A 23,166-nucleotide genomic window follows, 5' to 3' on the forward strand; every position below is an offset into this window, starting at 1 on the left:
AAGAGGCTTTTGTCATTTCTATTTTGATATAACATACTTACCATAGATCAATTTGAGTTTTTAAGTAAATTTTATTTTATTTGTATCTTCATTTAGTTATTTTTATGTATGTTTTTCAGTTTTTATAAGCTTTTGTCTACAAATTGTAACAATTTTTTGACAATAAAGCATTTTTTTATCTCTCTATCCACAGGCATCTCTACACGGTAGACCCCAATTGAGTGTAATAGAGTTCACCCTCTTATGTTTGCTTCTTAAATAAAAAATTAATGGTTGAGATAAACCTGACTGAAAATGTTTTGTAAATGTTGTCTAGAATTTTCCAATAAATCATAAATCAAAAAATTACTTAATACATTATGAAATTATAATGTCATTTAAGGATTTGGGATGTAATATGAAATACAAACTTTAACAAGTCCTTCCAGAAGTTGAATATTCACGAAAGTCATGGGTATTATTTTTCTTTAATGCAATACTATATTCAAATGTAGCTGATGCTTGTATTTTTTATGAAAATATATGTTTCAATGTCAGAAAGAAATCTTACGTGACTTTTACATATTTAATGTTGTCATGTGACAAAGGAAGTTAAAATTTTGTTAACCTGGTTTTCCCATATAATATTCACAACGACTCGTTCATATATACTTAATTGAAAATCTGCGCTAATAAACATGAATAAACTTGAATATGACTTGATATTCGTCCATTATGTATATTTAACTATTAAATATATTCGTTAAAAAAAACTCTCGTTCACTTATCCACGTATGGTCCCTAGTATTAATAAAACTTGGAAAAGTTTTTGTTTTCAACAAAACGCCTTATTCGGATATAGAGAACAATAGCTTGGACTGACCTTTAGCGCCATTTTCTGTAATTAGAGGCAGAGGAGTACAATAGGATGTGATCAAGAGAGTCCTCGGGAACTTGTGTAAAAACAAATAGCCCAGCTTCCTTTGTGGCGAATGATTACGAACACTAAACTGATGACCGTCCAGAATTCAAATGTCAAATGCATTGTTTGAATCCGAATCTAGATCTCATGGCTTTTTGTTCTCTATCCGATTCCATTGCGTTAATTTGCATATATGAGGTTTACTGTAATCTATTTGCGATGTTTTTGTATATTAAAATAACCGGAAACACGTTCAAAACATTTTCTACTTCAACATAGTGACTTCAAAAGGAGTTGTATGTCATCCGAACATGTTATACTCAATTTACAATATTATTATACAGATTCCTACATACCTTTTTGTGGAATGAGTATACAGTTATCATTTGTTGGAGTGTGAATTCTTCAAACAAACGATGAAGGACTGTTGATATTCATTTCTATCTACCTCAATAATAAAATCAAATTAAAACATCTACGAGAATGTCCAAGAAGTACCCGGCCTGACCTAGAGATCACGGTAGTTGATTGAAAGTTTCACGTTTGAAGACGCCACGTTGCCTAGAATTCGATTAACAGTGAACGTTTTCAGCCTAAAATATAAAAGCTGAATTAGATTCTACTCTGAGTGTAACTGTTTCTTAGTAATCAATAAAAAAATATTGACTAGCAGAGTTTGAACGAGGTCGTATGTCCCGCAAAGACCAGCAATTCAATGGTCGACCAAATGAAGTGACGACTCCAGAAATGTTGAAGAAAATCCACAAAGCAGTACTGGATGATTTTCGACTGGAAGTGAGTGAGTTTGCAGACATGGTAGGCATTCAAAAAGGGCGGTACATCGCATAATAGCGTTTATTCTCTGTATTCATCAGAAATAGTCAAATCTAAATTGAACATATGACAAATTTGTCCAATATAAACGACTTACATTGTATCCAGAGTATTACGAAACATGATGCAGAAAATTCGGATGTGTAGATGTAGACGAAAATAATGCTGCTACATGGAAAAATTTTTCTCATACTTTTCTTCAGAATGTGTCTTGGTGGTGAACGGTTTCCTTGGCATGTACAACGATCTAAAAATCTATATATCTCCTACGCCACAAATTTCATAGTTCATACTTTATTGCTTGAAAAATGAATTGAGAAATTCATTTTTGCTATCTTCAGATTGTACAGGCTGTCCCTATAAAAGTTACGGATTGTTAACTATTGGGCATGAGCCGCCCCTGGACTTCATATAGTAGTATAGAATGATTTATTTCGGTAGACACACTACATGGACATACTTAATTATCCATTATGCGAGAGGTCGTATGAGGAATTTTTTTTCAAGTCACAGCATTATTATCAAGTAATCTACTCCCGAATTTTTTGTAACAAGTCCTGGAACATCTTGTATGTTCTAGTAATGAAATTGTTTTCTTTTAATATTCTAAGAAATAAATAACCTGAAGCTGTTATTTCTACAACTGAATTATAAAAATATTTTCCCTATTACATTGATCCTGTCGAGTCCTTTTCCTTGTCGTTGAGATAATGATGAACGAACTATTGAGATCGGTCGGATTAAGAGATTAATCTCTTTTAATAGGCACTTTGTGATTGCGCTAATGGTGAATATGAAGTTGTCCAGATTATTGTCTCAAGCTAAAGTTTTCAAGGGTTAAAACGACCCTAAATTTTTTATGTATAGTTAACCATGTATCTATGTTTATAACACAATTTTCAACAGTTCATGTAACATTGGAAAACAAAAATTTCGATTAAAATGAATTCAAATAATAAAATGTATCGCAGCATATCCTTTGAAGGACTATATACGATAGATTATCGAATACAATTTTCAGACTTATTGGTAGATGACTTGCGTTGTTTGGAAAGGATTCTCTGATAGTCCAAAAGTTAATTTACTAACTTCATATATTGCAGTACATAGAAGACGCTCCATGACTGCAATTTCAAATTTTACATTGAGATAGGACACGTAGTTGTTTCAAACTAAGTTCAAAAGCCTTGTATAGAGATAATAACGAATTATTTCATAAAAAATGTACGTGGTAGCAATGAAATTTGCTGCATGTAAATCAATATCTGCCTAAATTGATATCTTGTGAAATTAGAACTAATCTCTGTTTAAACTAAATATTATTTAGACTGTTTGAAATGGAGAATGGACTCAAGCAAAAGTTCGAAAAACTCTATGTCACTATGATAGTAATAATATATTTTTATAACTCAATTGACTCATAACTAATATCAATAGTGAATCAATAGAAACTTCTTAATGTATCGATATTATAACTTATCACTTTCTATTTTAATTCATCACACTTACCTCATTGGTTGAGGTTTTTATCAGTAATGCTTCTCAGCATCGAATTTTTTGTTTGTTTATATTGTATTTCATCGAATTTTGAGTTTCAAAGCGTTAAATTTCTCTAAATACTAAAAGCAGCATTGTAAATAATATTTTTATTAACAAACGTAAATGCATCTCCAAGTACAATATCCTGTGATGAATATTTACTATGGAAATCTCTATATTTGTGAACAAACAAGGACAGAATTCTAACATAGCATATATTTTATCAAAATTTCTCATGCAGATTGGAACGTACAATATCGGACATAAATATCCCGACGGAAGATTTATAGTTCAATTATCTTTGAAATCATTAGAGATTTAAAGGGAAAATGGGATACCTTTAGATGAAAAGTGAGGTTATAGGTTGCCGATTCTACCACTATTCGAAAGTATATAGATTGAGAGGTGATCAAGAGACACTGGATTAAAATGATGGATTTTTTTTGTAAAATTATATAGTATTCATAATTTGTAGTGAAGAGAAATATGATTCGACGAGGATGGAAGTAAAAGTTTCCAGCCTGTCCTAGAGATGGCACTATTTGCTTGGAAAATTCCACTGTATTAGAAAGTACACAACCTATACAGTATGTAGTCTAAGTTTGAAGATGCCACCTTGTGTAGTTTGTAACCCCACCAATATAAAAGCTGAACTCTGGGTGAGACTGCTCCTTCCTTAATTTAAACGAAGCTGTAAGACCTGCGAAACCCACCATCGCAGTGGTCGACCAAATGAAGTGACGACTCCAGACATGTTGAAGAAAATCCACAAAGCAGTACTGGATGATCTTCGACTGGAAGTGAGTGAGTTTGCAGACATAGTAGGCATATAAAAAGGGCGATATGGCATATTAACTGAGAATTTGAAAATGAGAAAGCTGCGTGCAAGATGGGTGCCTTGTTTGCTCACAATGGAACAAAAACAGCGTCGTGAAGATGGTTCCAGAGTGTTCGGCAATGCTAGACAGAAATAAAGCCAAATTGTTGCGCTGTTTAACAATCATGAATGGAACGTGGCTCCATAATTTCTCACCCGAAGCCATAGAACAGTCGAAACAATGAACCGAAAAGGAAGAACCTGCTCCAAAGATGGCAAATATCGTTCCATCTGCAAGGAAAGGTCATGTGCGTTAGATAATGTCCATTGACTATCTTGAAATAGAAAAAAATATGTACGGCGAGTATTATGTGAACTGATTGCAACGTTTGAGCTAAGAAAAACGGCCGCATTTAGCTAAGAAGAAAGTGTTATTTCATCAAGAGAATGCCGCAAATCACACATCCGTTATGGCAATGGCCAGAATTATAGTTTGAATTACTACTTCATGTACCTTACCTGCCAGATTCAGCCCCATCAGATTATTTTCTATTTCCACGCTTGAAAAAATGGCTTGATGGTCCAAGATTTTCCAACAATGAAGATTTGATATTGACAGTTGATGGCTATTTTGAGAAGCTTGACGATTCTTTATACTTTTTCAAAAAATTTTGTGTTTTCTCTGTTGAGTACTTCTTATTCTGGTACTTGTCGTGTGTGAGGCACTAACACTACAAATTATTTTGTTAAAAACGGAGTGTGTTGAAATTTCGGGTGTCGTAGAAGCTGCGACGAAAAGATCTGTTATGACCCTTATCCGCTTTTCTTACTGGTCCTGCTGAATGTTTACAGGCTGATCTATCAATAAAACTTCTGCAAGTGATGTTATTGAGTATGTTTAAGGCGATACGGGGGTATACTTGGTTTTGAAATTACATATTGTCACATATTTTTAAATGGAATAGATCTATAAATAATTTTTGAAAGCATATTTATTTAAAACGAATGTAACATCAAAATCGAAGAAACATTTCAAATATAAGCTGTGTTGATATCCAGAAGAACATTTATTTAGAATATGCAACGTGAAAATCGAAGAAACATTTTTTTGGCATATATTACAAGGAAATTTAATTTTCGGTGCTCTATTTTCTCCGACTTGACGACCCGATTCTACTGAAATTTTAGCATCCGCTAGATGATCTTTTCTTCTTCCAGGATGTGGTCAGACACTTGTTCTTCCAACAATCAACTCTATAGCTAATTTTCGGTACTCCGCGGCGCAAAGATGAATTGTAGGATTTCATTTGGTCGGACAAATCAACATAAGCCTTATGTTTATTGTACTTAATAATACTTTTTGGTTTTGTTGTTTCTCCTGATCTTTTCTTTAGGGTAACCATTTGGAGAACAAATTATGTATTTAACATAAGAAAATCTCTTTTGTCTTTCTATTTTTCTAAAAAAATTCCGTTATTACTCTGTTTAGCAATGTGTTCTCCTCGTTCTAGACTTTTCTGGGTAACAATTTTTGAGTTGTTCTTTCCGTTTCTCTCACTAAAGAAACATCTATACATATAAATTCATCTGGAGCAATTGAGACCTGAAAGCCTTCTAGAAGCTTTATCACGAGTGGAGTTATTTTGTACAATCTGGATCATTTTGGTTATTTGTGAAATGCCATGTCTTCAATAACAGCTGAAAGCGATTTCTTGGCATGATAGTTTTTAGGAAATTAGTATGAATCTTATTAGTTGACCAATAAGAGGTTATGGAATGCATTTGATCAAACCCATTAGCATAATACACCCAAGAAATTTTTCTATTTCTTTACGACTTGTTTCCTTCCAATAATGTATACGAGCACTTGATTTGTGGTTTGTGGTTCGACGTATTAATTAGTTTGTTCCCCAAAGAAATCAAATAGTTCGTTAGTAAACATCATTTTGTAAAAATCATACGTCGATTTCTCATAAAACTCGTAATGAATATCTTACGGTATAATTTATTCAAATAATATTTGTTGTACTTCTCCTTCGTCTACGTTTTTTTCAGTGTAGTTGAGATTTTTTCGTATAACTACTTCCATAATATCATCTACATTGTCAGTGTCAGCTGGCGGTGGGAGTGATTTAGAATTACAAGCGGAACCGGATACTTTTGGAAAAATTACACGCTTTGCTGAAGTACTTTGAACACTCACTGTTTGAACTACAGCTTTCGGTGAAACGGAAAGTCTAATTTTCTTCCTTGGGCTTTCAGGATCCTCTTCTGAACCAGAACGAAAAATCGTGTCCACTAGCTGACAAAAAATCTTCCCATAATTTTTTCAACTTCTTCTGCCATTTCTCGTAACTTTTCCCATCCTAAACACAATACAAAATCCAAATCACGTCAATATAGAGAGTCAGTACAAATCCTAAACTGCAATCGCTGGCAAGAAACGTAAACGATGCGACGTGAACTCTACTAAGTCAGAACAAATATTAAAAGGCAAAGGTGACAAACACCACAGACATCGACAAGAATGCGGTCGTTTGGCCGTGAGGGATCAATGCAATCCGACGACGAAAAAGGCCGTTATTTTGGAAAATAACTTGAATATTCCACTGTATTCATTATTTTTATTATTATTTGACTAAAAATGAAGTAATACAATAAAAAAATTCAAATTTGTCCCTGTCAATGATAGCTCCTCATATATTCACGAATTTAAAAATTGTCATTTATACAACTTGTTATTATAACATAAAATCAACATTCCAAAAGAAAATAGTTTTTTTTTTGGAATTGAGATCAATTTTTGATCACTGTTTCGCGGACTAATAGATCTACTAGTACGGATGTATATTGAAAGGTTATCATCACAATATGACAGTTACTCTTCTACATCCAGTTATATAACTCGACGAAACTCCAATTCAGTTTTGCTAACGGAAATTAGCAAACTTAATCCGAAAGAGGGTCAGGCAACAACTTCGGATGGTCAGAACGAGGAATTATTAAAATTTCGTACCTACCTACGCCATTATCAATCAAAATGTCAATCTCCGCTTTTACGAAATACAACAACTTTACGCAAATCGAATACCGTGAAAACACCTGAATATTGTACTAGTTATCTTGATGTATGAATACAAATCTGTCTCTAACATTCTCTCATACATTTCGCAATTTATTTTCAGAAGATAGTCAATATTGACTTTTCTGTTTTGTGATATAAAAGTTCCAAATATACCTACAAAAATAGTCATTAATATGCAGACTCGATAATCCGAACTAATAAAAACCAAGGCGATTCGGATTAACAAATAATTCGGATTACCCAAGCAGTTTTTTTTTATCAAAATGTTTATCGTGAAACGCAAAAAAAACAGTATTTATGAATAAGTAACACTAAAAAATATATTCATAAAAGAGTATGAATGTATTCCTAAAGTAATTTGTAATTTTCTCTTGCTTTACACATCTTTGATTATTCATAAGGGCCATTTCTTCTAATCTTTGAAGTACAAGTATATCATTTAATGGAATATCATTTTCTCAGGCCCATTTTAAACACAGGTTAAAACTTTTAGCTGCTTCAGCGTTTTTAACATTTTTCTTTTGATAATCTAGTTCCGAGCTCCCATGCTCGTTAACTTCAGCTTCATCTCCAGTGGTAACAGATCTTCATCATTTTCAACCCAATTATGTACTTCCACGTTTGTTAGATTTGGTTCTGCCAAAGAATTAGGCATTCCAGCAACATCTAAAAATTATAATTAAATAAAAAAAATAACAAACAACAAACATTTTTATTTACCTTCCATATCTCCATCCAACGAAAGCAGATTAAGGCGTAATTCACTTAGAGGAATTAGATCTTCAGCATCCTATTCAATTACTTCATCGTTATCGGACAAAATTTTGTCCCAGCACTTATGTAAGACTTCAGAAGAGACCTTTTCCGAAGTATTTCATGGTAGAATTAATGCATCTTTTAGGTTAAGAGTTTTTAACAATGTAACAACGCTGTGTTCGTTGCTTGATAAAATGTGGGCTAAAAGGCTTTTTCGGTAAAATGATTTTATTAGTTTGATAGCATTTTGATCCATAGTGCTGTGTACAAATTGGTGGGAGGAATAATGTTGTAAATCTTCCATCTTCACTAGTTATCTCTTTTACAGTTCCGAGACTTGAGGCATTATCTATGATTAACAGAGCTTTGTCAGGCAAATCATGACTTCTTAAAAGCCTCCTAATCTGAGGTATAAATGATCGATGAAACCAAACTATAAAAATCTTTGAAGTCATCCATACATTAGTAGAGCATATGTATTCAACAGGAATGTCTGCGTTTTCAAATGCTCGTGGATTTTTTACCTGTCACTAGCATCTTTAGTTTATGTGACCCATCTGCATTGCAACAAGCTAAAAATGTTACCAGTTCTCTGCTTATTTTTCGACCTGGTGCGGTCGTCTCTTGAGAACGAGCCAGCGTTTTTTCCGGCAACATTTTCCAGTAGAGGGCCGATTCAACTGCGTTGTATCTTCAAGATGTAATTGTCTTACCTTCTCTTTAAATGTAGTCAAGAAAAGATTGACGACACTTTGATCATTGGATAGTTTTTTCGCCGCACACTTTTAAAGCACGCAGACTATGCCTTTTTCGAAAGTTACAAAACCAGCCCCTGCTAGCTCTAAAATTATCATTTCATTATAGCAGATAAAATTTATAGAAAATTGGGACATGCCTCGATATTTGTCTACAAAAACACGCATACAAACGAGTTTCCATTTTAGGAAATTCAGCTTTTCGCAAAGTTTTTCTGCGACCTGGGCCAGAATCACACTGACTAATGAATCTACAAAAAGTACACAATTGTACAGCTGGATCCTAAAAAAATGCATACGACTCTTTAACTAATTTTTAAAAAAAAATGTGCAGTGTATTTTAGGGCCACTAATATCTTAGTATTATATTTTATATAATACTAATACTAATAAAATATTGGTCAGATGTTGATTAAGTTGCGATAGAGTATTATATCAATAATTATTCTTGTCGATCTGACATAAAATTTATTTAAATTTGCAAAATATGTCGAAAGTTTTCGCTTCAAATTGATGATGTTTTTTCACTGCTCAAAAGAGTAAAAATTTTAGGTCGTATGCAAATTTTTAGGAACCAGCTGTGCAAAAAAAAGCACTAAAATTTTAAAAATAATCCTACCTGTAGATTTTAGACTTTTTCTGTTTTATGTCACAGATTGTAGATCTTCCAACCCCATACTCAATGGCCAACACTTTTCCACTTTCTCCCTTGTTAATTCTTTCAATAATTTAATCAAATATTAAAATAAAAGCCCACTTATATCACCTAAAATGGCATTACAAACATCCCAGTAAACCTGTTTAATGTGAGTTCCAGATATAAACAAAAGGGTAACTGGGGGAATCCCTGAACATCTAGTCATAATTTCTATTGAAAATAGGTCTAAAAGTTTGGATAATCGAAATTCAGATTAGAGAGTATCCAATGTATTGAAAATGCTTGCTTGGACTACTGAAGAATTCGGATTATCGAATGTTCGTATTATCGAGTCTGCACTGTATAGCCGATAAATTAGTCCTCAACAATTAACAGAAGCTGTTACACATAGATCATCCACTCCTATAGCGTTCTAATAAGTTTCTTTTATTCTTTTGTATTTCTTATCTTTGCTTTCCCTTCATCAGATCTCCTTGTACCGCCATATCTTTTTTTCATGCTACAGTCATATTTATATCTGTCATTTTGTTTGTCGTTTTTGATCTCGGTATTCTATCTGGGTATCCTAGCCATCTTCTGAATAATTCTGCTAATTCTCTGTTCATCATATAGTTTCCTAGTTTGTCCTTTTTCTTCATATTTCTCCCTCCTCGAACGATCACTTTCTAGCGCCAGTACAAGCTCTTCCACCAACCCCTTCAATTATTTTCAAGTAAAAATAATAACAATACATTGTAGAAAGGTTTGACATTAAAATTTTATCTGGTGGCTTATTATTATTTATGGTATCAGGAATCACTGCACAGCTTTTCTTTTTTTTCAGCAGAAACATCCTCACGTGATTTTTGAAGCCCGCACCAAAGCAAATAAGGGATGTGCTAATTCTGGAAGTATGGAGTGGAGGGTTAATCCACATTCTGGATTTTTTCCTCACAATTCAAGGTAACTCAAATATAACTTTTTTATGGTATTATACACAAACTTCCATATAACTTGCCATACATAGAATATATAAAACATCTCTATTGAACAGAGTTTTCCAGTACAAAGGTGGAATATTATCAATCTATTCTACCTGTACCGTGGTATATCCAATCTGATAATGTACCTATCATCAAGCTGGATAAAATAGTATCCTAAGATCACTCAATTTAATTTTTATTTGGAAGATGCGGTAAATATTCCAGCTACTTACCGATTGCATCCAATTCAATAAGTTCAATAAAACATACCAAGGAAGAAAAGGGATGTTGTAGCCCAAACCATGTAAGGAGTCGTCACTTCTTCTATGGGTTGTGTTGAATAAATATGCTTTTCATGCTTTCGCCAATCGTAGATATCACTAGATTGAAATTTAGACCATTCTTATGCTAAATTCTCTCTAGCTTCGGGCAGATATTGAAGAATTATAAGAAAATATATCATGTATGGACGATGTAAATCTGATTTAACGATAAATAGTTAACATCCCCTTCGACCTCTTTCCCAATCATTTGCAATTGAGTAGAATTTCTTTGTTGCAGCTCGAATCCAAATTATACGACAAGCAATTACGAATAATTATCATTTTTTATGAAAATCGAAAAACTAAATGGATTCAAATAGGATGTTCTAGTAAACTTTTAGAGATGCACTAATTCATATCGGTAATAAAACTCTACATAGTGAATTAACAATCACGTGATTTTTTGCGGAATATCAGCAGATGGAGGTTTGAAATATGTGGTCAATCAACAAATCTTCTACTGATTGTATTCCTTCCATGTACAATGTACTACAAATCAAACGATGGCTCAGACGAAGGGAGAAAGTGGAAATTAGCTGTACAAAAATTTGTTGGAGCTCTTAAGTACAAGGGCACGCATTAGTTTTTAGAGTTTATCATATCCTGATGATATGGAAACTCAACTGTTTTAAGTATATTGATAGCTTAACCAGCAATAATTCAAAAAAAACTAACAGTGGAGTATGCAGATGTGAGTGAAGCATGAATGGAACATTTCGAAGTATAATAAGACGGAGTAGGGTAAAAAATTCCAGACTAAGAGTATTAAAAAAGTACTGAGCAGAAAAGTTATGAAAGAGATAATCTTAAATGCAGAATTACCAATCTGCTGAAAAGAAGGAATGCATGAAAAGTTATGTTAGTTGCTCAAGAAAATATGAGAAAAAAGAAGATGCCAAATTATTGTTAATAATTATACAGAACAGAAGAAGTGCAGTGTGATAAAAACAATAAACTATTTCTTAAGTGGTTATAGAAATTCTAAAGCATGTCTATAGCAACAGTAAAATATTAGGTGGTAGAGTTTAAACGAGACCGTACGACCTGTGAAGACCAGCATCGCAGAGATCGATCAAATGAGGTGACGACTCCAGAGGAAATTGAAGTTGGAGGAAATCCATAAAGCCGTACTGGATGATCGTCAATGGAATGTTTCACAGAAATAAAACCGATGTATTGCGCCGCATCATTTCACACACGAAACAAAAGAACAATTAAAACAATCGACTGGAAAGAGAGTCGGCTCCAAAGATGGCAAAGATCGTTCCATCTGCAGACAAGGTCATAGTGTCGGTTTTTTGAAATGCGCTTGGGATAATTTTGATTATCTTGAAAAACGAGAAATTACCAACAGCGAGTAGTATGCGAATTTATTGCAACGTTTGAGCAAAGAAATCAAGCAAAAACGGCCGCATTTGGATAAGAAGAGATTGTTGGTTCATCAACACAAAGCACAAGCTCACACATCCAATAATGCAATGACCAAAATTAATTAATTATAGTTTGAATTGCTACCTAATGTACTCTACTTACCAGATTGAGCCTCTTCGGATTATTTTCTGTTCCCAGACTTGAAAAAATGGCTCACTGATCGAAGATTTTTCAGTAATGAAGAGGTAATGATGATAATGATGAGTGATGATAATTCTAATGATATATTTTTTTATTTTATGTTTATATTTTATTATATTTATTATATATTTCACCAAAATTTTGTGTTTTCTTTGTTGGATCAGCCATCTTTATATAAAAAGTAATTTATAACGTCCAGGAACATGATATAAGTATAAGACAATTTACTCATAGCTTTAAAAAAAGTAACATCTTAGTACTCGTATCTATCACTTTATGTCCATAAGTGTCTTCATTATTCATATGCTATGAAATAAACACTTTTTTGTGTTAGAATATCATTCTTCTTCAGGAGTAGTACCACCACAATTGTGTCACATCATCCACTGTTTATGAAATAGTATTTACAATATGAACAATTTTTTCATACCACTCTCAGCTTCACCTTCCATTGTTAATGTTAATTCCATCGATAAATTCTTTGATTCTAAAGATGTTCTATGATTGAAATTCAATTTTTTTGTCATTTCAAATAAATAAAACACATAATATTTTATGTGACAGTTTTCTAATATTCCGTTTTTGCAGGGTGAAACGAGATGTCCGCGAGGCAACCAAATACATCGAGACAGCATTAGTTATAGATAAAGCGATGTTCGACAAAAGAAACGGGAGTACTAGGAACGACGTCGTACACGATTCCATCCAAGTGGCAAATATCGCCGATCTTTATTTTAGAACTTTAAATACCAGGGTATCAGTAGTTTACGTTGAAACATGGCAGGGTAAGTGAATTTTCATGTATTTATATACGAAAAATAAACAACAAATACGATTCGCTGTTTTGAAAAAAATATAAACCTAAAAGAAGGATCAGCTACTTTTGTTACTAAGATCCATCATAATCTTATACTTCTGTCTTTTCTAGTCTATAACTTAGTTCGTGCGGTTTGATAAGAGATGGCGTAACTTGTATAAAATTACATCGCTCCAGTATACCGAACCTGCGTTGGAAAGCTACTGATATTGTACGTTTTTCAGTATATGTCATTCATTTGAAGCGTTAACAACAATATTTTTTTTTTCACTCAAATATGTTGAATTTTGTTCCTGAAAAAGTGTATTTCATTGCTTTAATATGAAGAAAAATGGTGCCTAAAATTATCGTATTTTTGGAGAAGTTTATGGTGAACATTCTCTAGCTGAGCGAACGTGCCAAAAGTGGTTTGCAGGATTTAAAAGTGGTGATTTTGGCTTGGAAAACGATGAATGTCCTGGGCGGCCAAAAAATTTTGAAGATGAAGAACTGGAAGCATTACTCGATGAAAAAACACAAGAAGAGCTCGCCGAATCTTTGGGTGTCACTCATGTAGTCACTTCAAAACGTTTAAAAGCAGCTGGATATATTCAAAAGCAAGGAAATTAGGTTCCATATGAACCCAAGCTGAGAGACGTCGAAAAGCGGTTTTGCATGTCCGAAATGCTGCTGGAACGCCATAAAAGAAAGTCATTTTTGCATCAGATTTTTACTGGTGATGAAAAATGGATCCATTACGACAACTTCGAGCGCAAAAAATCATATGTGAAATCTGGCCAACCAGCCAATTCAACGGTAAAGCCGAATATCCATGGCGCGAAGATAATGATCTCTATTTGGTGGGACCAGAAGGGTGTGCTATATTATGAGCTACTGAATTCGGGTCAAACTATCAATGGAGAACGCCATCGAACACAATTAATCCGTTTGAAGAGAGCAGTAGCCGCTTGGAATATGCGAGCAGACACGAGGCAATAATTTTCCATCATAACTACGCGCGGCTCCATGTTGCTATTCCGGTTAAGAACTATTTGGAAAACAGTGGATGGGAAGTTTTACCTCAACCGTCTTATAGCCCAGACCTTGCTCCTTCTAGCTATAATTTGTTCCGGTCGATACAGAACGCCCTCACTGGAAAACGATTGGCGCAGTTCTTTGGGATGGGATCCACAAATTGCCAGAAAAATGAGAAAAGGTCATAGCCTCAGATGGGCAATACTTTGATTAATACTATTGTACATGTTTTTCTCAAATAAAAGTTCAAATTTTGTAAAAAAAACCCGCATGAATTAAGTTATACACCAGATTATATCTCTACTTTCGTTAGATTTGATGCCCCGAGCATTTTCATGTCTTTGTTTACTTAGTTTTGTTGCCTAAATTCCACTTGCTATTGGTCTTCGCTTTCTGATATTGTCAACATGGATATGGAAAATTCATACAGTGTGTTGTATTTGAGATTTACATACAGAGTGCGTTTTATGTATGGATTACCTCAAGTATCTCGTAAAACGGCTATTACGATTTTTATAAATTTTTGTATACGAGGATCTTGTGATACGGCCGAAATTATGTTGGTATTTACATTGTTGTCAGATCTTTTCTTTTTTCCTATACCTAAATGCCATAATTTCGGAGATATAGATACATTTTCGTCTCCGCCGAAGTTAAAATAATTCATTTAGGTGGATATGACTGCTACCGTAACAAATTTGGCATATTAATAAATTATTTTTGTTAAAGTTCATTGAAAGTTCTGAAGGATCATTTATCTGAAGAAGAATTGATATTTTAAGGATATTAGGATATGATGATAAGCGTAGAAATGAACAAGAAGCGTTTAATATCTTTAATAATTTATATCCTAACGGAAATCCCATCACAACATCTACTGTCAGTGAAGTAGTAAAAAAGTTTCACGAAACCGTGCAAATCAGGGTGCCGAAAAACTGCATTAACTGAAAACAAATCTGTTAGTGTTCTGTAATCACTGTAATCAAGTGATCCACACTTGATTACTAAACAAATAACCAAGGAAATTGATATTTAACATCAGTAATGAAGATTATACGTGATAATAAATTGGTTGGTTAAAATGTTGTCAGAGGACTATTTTGATAGACGTGAAGAGTTTGCAGACCTAATAGTGGAAAAATGTTACAATCAAAACGATCCAAATTTTTTAAATAATGTTTTGAGAAGATGCCACTTTTTGTATTAATCGAAACGTCAATCGACATAATTGTAGATACTGTAGATCTTAAATATTTCTAAAAACACAAAATATATAGGGTGACCCATTATATATAACAAAGTTCATTATTTTTACAGAAAAAGGAAAGAACTGACAACAATGTAGATACCACCATAATATGGGCCGTATCACAAGACTCTAAAGCACAGAAATTTATGAAAATCCCTTTATAAATTGATAAATATGACCAATTCTCTATATTTGAATTGATTTGAACAAAGCCTGAATACTCAAAATATAGGCTATAGTATTTTATCCAACTTTCAGTTGGAGGTGCTAAATCAAGGTCCGGACTGAATGCTAGATTTGGTAAGTCCTTCGAAGTAGGTGGTTTAGCATTATCTTGTTGAATATTCCTTAGATAAAACCTCATAAATTTCCATGTTCTTTCCTCTTCTATCTACTTTAATTTTGAGATGGGCTAATAAAAATAAATAATTTTTATTGTCTTTCAAAATATTCTCAATCAAGATAATATTCACTTTTGCATGCGATTGAACCAATTGTCACAGCAGTTTTTCAATTCTGATTAAGGTACGTCCAAAACGCGATTTGATTGCATCGACCGATTCTTTAGGTGTAGAAAAACGTTGACCTCACAATGTATTTTTGATCTGAGGGAATAAGACGTAATCATCGTTGCCAAACACATACTGTACGGCCGGCGGATGATCCATCAATTAGATGTTTTGAATGTTAAAAAATATTTTTGTCTGAATTGGAGTGTGAGAGTTCCCATTGTCTTGGTGGAGAATGATCCGTCTGGGTTTGATTTCCCTGATTGTATCGAATATTTCTAGTAAACAAATGCTAACGTACCAGACTCAGAATTGACCATTTTAAGTCGCTATAATGGACCGGTGGTGACATTTATCATGTTCTTCCTGAAAAACAGGCGACCATCTGCTTCGACGTACTTCGTGCGCGAACAACTTTTGGCTCGTCTTCGAAAACTCATACAGTTAATTGTTGTTTAGTTTTGGGTTCATATGCATAGATCCATGTCACGATCTTATAGACGTATTTTGAAGCATCGCCATTGAATTTCTGCAGCATTTCTTCGCACCAATCGAGCGGTTGTCAAATTATGCGGTATCCAACACGAACAATTATTTTTGACAAACAAATTTTTATGCAATATTAAATGTATGCGAGTGAATTTAATGCCCCAGTATGCCTCAATCATACGGTAAGTCAGCGCGCACAGCATCGATGTTTTCTGGTACAACAAACAGCTGATTTTGGTCGACCTTCACGAAATTCATCCTGTAGCGAAGTGCGGTCACTATTGAACTCAGAAAACCTGCTCCAGATGGTGCTTCATGACGAAAATGGGGTGAACAACACTTTCTGAGCACTTTCGCCATGAAAAATGTCAAACTTCGTCATGGCGATGTCATATTCACATCAGTGTTGCCATATATTAAAATTAGCAACTCTCGTAGGAGTAATTTTAAACTCACTAGTCATTCTGGCTGGTTGTTTTAGGAGCAAACCAAGCAATGATAAATCCAAATGAAGATATAGGAAAAGCTTTATCGAATTTCAATGATTATTCTGCAAGAAAATTATTCAAGGTCGATAAAGATACAACACAACTTCTCACCGGTGAAGTCTTCGTTGGCGGAGAAGCTGGAATGGCTGTTCCCGCGACTGTTTGTACAGCGAAATCTGTTGGAATTAGCGTAGATATCAATACTTACGAACCTCATTTATTAGCTGGAACAATGGCACATATGATAGGTGAGTTATATTATTGTCATTATGAAAATAATAGTTTGAAGTAACTTGCTTTTAACAATAATCAAACTAAAAATGAAAAATAATAGAATAAAATTACTGATGACAAAATTAATGTCACTTTTATAAAAACGTAGGATGTTTTATTTTATTTTAATTGTCTAAACGGGTTAATAAGATAAATTTCATTCTTGTAATGTATACACAAGGCTTCAGCTTACTAAGAATATGTATTACAAACACTTATCAAAATGTTTCAACTCTTTATTATCAATTTCTCCCACATAATTATCGTCTTCTCCTTTTTCTATTATCCTTTTTTCTACTAGTCACTACCTTCTATTTAGAAGTAGCATAAGACATAGTAAATAGTGGTTATTGTTGATCTTTCTGAATTTTTTTTTTCTATTTTGCAGGACATAACATCGGTATGGGTCACGATGATGGTAGGGAGGAATGTTCTTGTAGGGACTGGCATGGATGTATTATGGCTCAAGCAATAGTCGGACAAGACAACGTACAACCTTACAAATTTTCGGAATGTAGTAAAGAAGATTATATCGACCGATTAAGAACAGGAAATGGGATTTGTCTGCTCAATAAACCAAACGAACTTACAGTAAGAAATTTTCGGAGTATAAAATTGTTTAAAATATATTGATGTCTTGTAATTCAATTTGCTTCATTGAATTGCTGAAGTAGCGTTGAACGTTCTTCTGGTTTCATCGTACTAAATTCCGAAGAAAATTAAATGTATTTTGGGACTGTCAATGATAGGGAAACTTGAAAGTATTGTTGTATTTAAAAATTAATTTGTGCTTTTCTAAGGTAAAGGGAATAGCCTGTCTACAGTACATCAAAAAGATCTTGTTATGTTCAACAAGCTGTAATTTTGATCTTTTTAACTCCTATCAAGCAGAACGACAACTTTTAGATAATTGGAACAATAAGCAGAGCAGTTGTTTGTGTCCCCCATAATCTGTTAGAAAAAGCTTGAAAGACACCATACAATGTCTTTTTTTATCACTACCCCAAAGTGCCCAAGATAGTGGTTGTTTCCAAATAAAATCACATGCTGTATTAAAAACCCAGAGTTATATCTCAAAAAAGAGCTTATATTGGTTGGTGGAACGATAAATTGATCATTTTGAAGTGCTGCATAAACTGTTGACGCACATATTTATTGTAAACAATTGAATCTATCGAACAATTATTTAACCAATGATTTGTCATCAGAACTAGACCATTTTAGCCCGCCTTCCCCTTCGCCTCATCTTCAAATTATGGACATCAATGTCGACATGAAGTTCCACTGGTACATAGAAGAAGAGAAAACTGCAGAATACGTGAGAGCCCAGAAATTACACGGTCACAATACTTGAGCAAGGTTCACAACTAGTCTAGTGACGTGGAAAGGTTCAGACCAAAGCGCATGTTCAAAATATATCGGCCTCTAGTAGTTTCAATTGCATCTATTGTAGCTAACCAGACAAGGCGGTCTAAGTCGCCTCATCTTCACACTATGGATAAATATATGGATAAAAATAAGTATTTGTTACGTTTAATGATTTTTAATTATTAATATAAATAATAGAACCCAAACCAGCAAGGATCACTTACGTTTGTCGTAATAGCTTTAGCACAAAATTCAGAAGTTTGAACAAAGGTTGAAGTAATACAATAGCAAATTGGATTTATTAACAAGTGAATATTTATTATCTTGAAATTAATAATACAAGTCATTATTGATGTCAGTTGTGAAACATAGCTTGCAATTTTCAAAACCAAGTTATGTCACGCAGAAACATTTACCGTACTTCGGATGAATGTGAAGAAGGAATTCCTCATGTTTCAACCTAACCTAACCAAAAATTTGGAAATACCATACTTCAAAGAGTACCATATCGCGAGGATTAGAAATACATGGTTGAAAATATCTAAGAAGACTCCACTAAATATATACCAAGAAGCACGGATATCAAGATGCTTTCTTCAACTAAGATGAAGGAGAAGCAAAATTTACTGATAGAGCTCTTGATTCTGATTGGTGTATTAACAACTGCCTCACTAAATTAGTTGATTTTGTACAACATCACGCTGGAGACGATATAATGTTTTGACGGGTCTTAGCGTAAAGGCAGCTCAAGATTGGCCAAATCAAAATAACCTTTTCCACCAAACCACGATAATCGATGAGACTCATCCAATTATAGATTTTTGAGCACTTCAATTGTATGATGTATAATTTCGGTGTATAAGTTACAAAAAAAATAAGCAAAATAGATGTACAAGACCAATTGAGAGGTGTCCGGAGAAAAATACGCCTCATTGAGAAACACCAGCACTTCAACTTTGATAGTTACTAAGCCTTTGATTATGGAGAATAAGAAGAGCTTTTTCAAAGATATTTATTATGAAAATATATGATGGAATATGTTTTTCCAAAACTTTTGGACATGCGTTACAAAATCATAACCTTTTCTCATTTTATCAAACATTATCCATTATACATTATTTCCACGTAAAAAACTTCGCATCCATTTATAAATTTAATTTTAGGATCGTCGCACTTGCGGTAACAACATAGTGGAAGAAGGTGAAGATTGTGATTGCGGTAGCATAGAGAACTGTCACAAAAACAATCCGTGTTGTGATCCGATCACTTGCAAACTCACCAAAGAAGCCCAATGCGCTTCGGGCAGCTGTTGTGAAGACTGTCAATTAAAAGAGAAAGGTGTTATTTGTAGAGAAGCTACCAACGAATGCGATTTACCGGAACGTTGTACTGGAGTTACAGGAGAATGTCCAATAGATACGTTCAAGAAAAACGGCAGCCCTTGTGAAAGCAATACAGGACAATGTTTCAACGGATTGTGTCCGACTTTGAGCGTACAGTGCGAGCATATATGGGGATTAGGTCAGTAATCTGTGTATATAGGTTCATTTAAATCATGACGCCCATCTATAGCGATTTATATCAATTATAAAAGCTGTAAATATTGTAATTAACGTGTCAAGTACCATTTTTTAAATAGATTTGATTATCTCACGATTATTTTCAAAATATAGGAGGGATAGAAGCCGATCCGCAATGCTACGAACAGTTCAATTCTAAAGGTTCTATTAACGGACATTGTGGAAGTGACAATACCGGAAGATTTATTAAGTGCTCATTGGAAAACGTAAAATGCGGTTCGCTGCAATGCCAACTGGGTAACAGATATCCAGTTGTAGAAGGATTGGATCAACCGCAGGATCATTCTAGGACTATCATTTCTACGAAAGGTCACGAATACGAATGCAAGTAAGTTGATTTAAGTCGTTTCAATTTGTTTATATCAAATTATAGACAGAGAGAATAAATTTGAATAAGAATAATAAATAAATTCGAGTTCAGAGCGTCCTACGACGTATTTCCGATGATTAATTTCCATTTTTTCCTGTAGTTGCAGCTCTTATCGTTCAAATTTCGTACAATCATTAGTTTTACTTATTTCGTGCATCCATATTAATCTCGACTTTTCTCTCTTTCTGTTCCTTTTTCCTGTTCTCTCACTATCATCGCAATATAGCTTAATGGCTGTTGTTGAGGTTGACCAAAAAGCTATATACCCCTACATATATATTTGGAGCTCGGCTCCAAAGCATACCCAGAAGATGCTCGACTCAATTTTTGGAAGAAGATCTCGATAGAAGGATGCAGCTAATCAACGTTTGCAGAATTTCAATTCATTGGAACTCATTATTTTGGATAAGTGCAAGCTTGTGGAATCAGCTACCAACGCACTACAATCTACAGAAGTTCAGGATCAATATCCACAGGCATCTCCATACTGCAGGCACCACTGGTGGGGCTTACTTTCTACATAAAAAACATCCACTTCATTATTTTTTTACGGCTTTCCACCAATATATTCTATAATTGTTCGTTTCGATCATACGCAAATTGGAGGTGTGTATAAACAGATGTCATCATCGATTTGGATCCTCATTCCTTTTCATTTCTTCTCCCAAATTGCTAGAGCTTTGGAAACATACATTTTGAAAAGTGTTGGTGAGACGCGGCGCCCTTGTCCCAGGCCATTGTTGGCTGTCAAAGATTCCGATACTTCATTTCCAGTTTTTATCAGAAATTCTTCATCTTTATATAAGCTCTTCTTATATTGGTATTCCCATCATCCTTCTCATATGTCCAAATAAATCTACTTGATGATCTCTGTGTGATTCCCTCAAGGTTTAAAACATTCAATGTCTTCTGATACTTCAATCTGCATCTTAATGTCCTTTCTTCTCGATTTCTTCATTGTTTTCTCCATCCAACGGCTTCTAAGTCTGTTTCTCTCCCTGGTTTCAACTCAACATCTTCGATAATCCCATATCCACCGTCTTCTTTATATGTCCAAATGATATCCTCAATTCTAAATATTCTGAGTTTCGTTATTTAGATCATTGTTGTTGCATTCAAGATTACATAAGATATTTCTCACAGGTGAAGGATGAAACTTTAATCACTTCATCAGGTATGTCGGTGTGTCAGAATTTTCGATTCATTTTAATTTTATTTCATTCATATTTTTATAAATAGGCAGTAGTCGAGATGTAAAATCTTATCCTATCTACAAAAATAGACAACACTAATTTCTATTTATAGGACGACGGCTGGACGAAAGGACATCACCAATCCGAAAACTGTTGATCTCACTTACTTAGGACTAGTCAGAGATGGTACACCGTGTGGGGAAAACCTCATTTGCCTTAACCAGACCTGTACTAGCATCTTTCCGTATATTAAACAAGACAAATGTCCTTCGAACCAAGCCAGCAATGAATGCTCTGGCCATGGGGTGAGTCTCATTATTATAATAATATGAAAATTCTAATAATCAACCTCCTGTTTTTTGTTTTGAGTTATTGATATTTTATTTCGTTTAAGGTTTGCACTAACCAAAACAAGTGTTTCTGTGATTCCGGTTGGACCGGCAGTGATTGCTCAATTCAAATGGAAACGACTCCACCACCTTCTCAAGCGACGTTGTCTCCAGGTTTATCACCTACTAATCTACAAGAACAAATGACAAAGAAAGAAACCCCCTACGGTACGTACATTTCTCGTTTTTTTTTCTTACTTTTAGTTTTGATATGATAAGAATTGAAATTAGAAACAGCTGAGATTGATTTGAATTGAAATCATAATATTCAATGAATCAAAAATGATAATACGGTAAATTTGAAAATGAAGTATAATTCTCGAAATATTTTACCGTGTGCTTGAAATGCAGAGGAACTACTGCTGAATATTGAGATGAATAGTTTTCTGTAAGTTGATTGTTCTAATAAAAGTCATTTCCTATCTGCGTATTATTTTTGCTGTGAAATTAAAAACTGCATTATTCAAAATTTTTTCAATTGACGTGATTCGTCACAATCATGGAAATTGGAAAATTCATTTTACCAGCATGTATACTACAGAATGAAAAATTTTTTATATGTGGTTATATACTTAAATCTGTATAAAAAATCTTACAAAGAATTTTTTAATAAATGAATAATTACTTACTTAAATATTTTTCTTTTCGAATAAGTTAGCTAAATAAATTAAATTGGTCTAATAGATTGTTATAAACTTTATAGATAATTCGATATTATCGAAATTGAACTAATTTTCAGTAATAATCCTAATTTATGCTGAATATTTATGTTCATGATAGCAAACTCAACTGACTTTAACAATTGAACGTAATTCATAAAATTTTTGGGAAAAAATACGAATGATATAACTTAATTTCTAATGAAAAACTTCACCTCACACAACTCATAAGCTGCAACCGTTGGAGAAGACGCTTATGAGACCATTGAAAAATCACTTCAGTGAAGAAATACAAACCTGGATCAGAACAACAACAGATCAGCGAGCCCTTTTGACATTGTAGATTTATTTGGATGATCTTACATGGAAGTGCAAACAGGCGAAATTGCAGCAAACGGATTTCGCGTTACAGGTCATTGAATAAAACTAGAATGCACAGGAAAAATCCACCCACAATTATGAAGAGTCTTCGACTAACAATCCAAGATCCTCACTTTCACCATTGACTTCTATTCATAATGATGAAATTTGATTTCAAACGAATCACCGGACTTGAGTTCTAGGTT

The 23,166-nt window shown here is 33.8% G+C and overlaps 1 protein-coding gene across 1 annotated transcript in view; it reads left to right on the plus strand.

The window, feature by feature from the left end:
* LOC130452643 (disintegrin and metalloproteinase domain-containing protein 11) overlaps positions 1–23,166 on the plus strand; it is a 768,870-nt gene that overhangs the window by 671,718 nt on the left and 73,986 nt on the right. Inside the window, exons 9-16 of the mRNA XM_056791998.1 lie at positions 10,169–10,287; positions 12,791–12,987; positions 16,762–17,016; positions 17,430–17,632; positions 19,573–19,930; positions 20,083–20,317; positions 21,665–21,857; positions 21,947–22,109. Of these exons, the coding sequence (XP_056647976.1) occupies positions 10,169–10,287; positions 12,791–12,987; positions 16,762–17,016; positions 17,430–17,632; positions 19,573–19,930; positions 20,083–20,317; positions 21,665–21,857; positions 21,947–22,109 (1,723 nt within the window). The remainder of the gene's footprint in view (positions 1–10,168; positions 10,288–12,790; positions 12,988–16,761; positions 17,017–17,429; positions 17,633–19,572; positions 19,931–20,082; positions 20,318–21,664; positions 21,858–21,946; positions 22,110–23,166) is intronic.

Source organism: Diorhabda sublineata, chromosome 2 (assembly GCF_026230105.1).
Source record: "Diorhabda sublineata isolate icDioSubl1.1 chromosome 2, icDioSubl1.1, whole genome shotgun sequence".
NCBI classification, from domain to species: Eukaryota; Metazoa; Arthropoda; class Insecta; order Coleoptera; family Chrysomelidae; genus Diorhabda; species Diorhabda sublineata.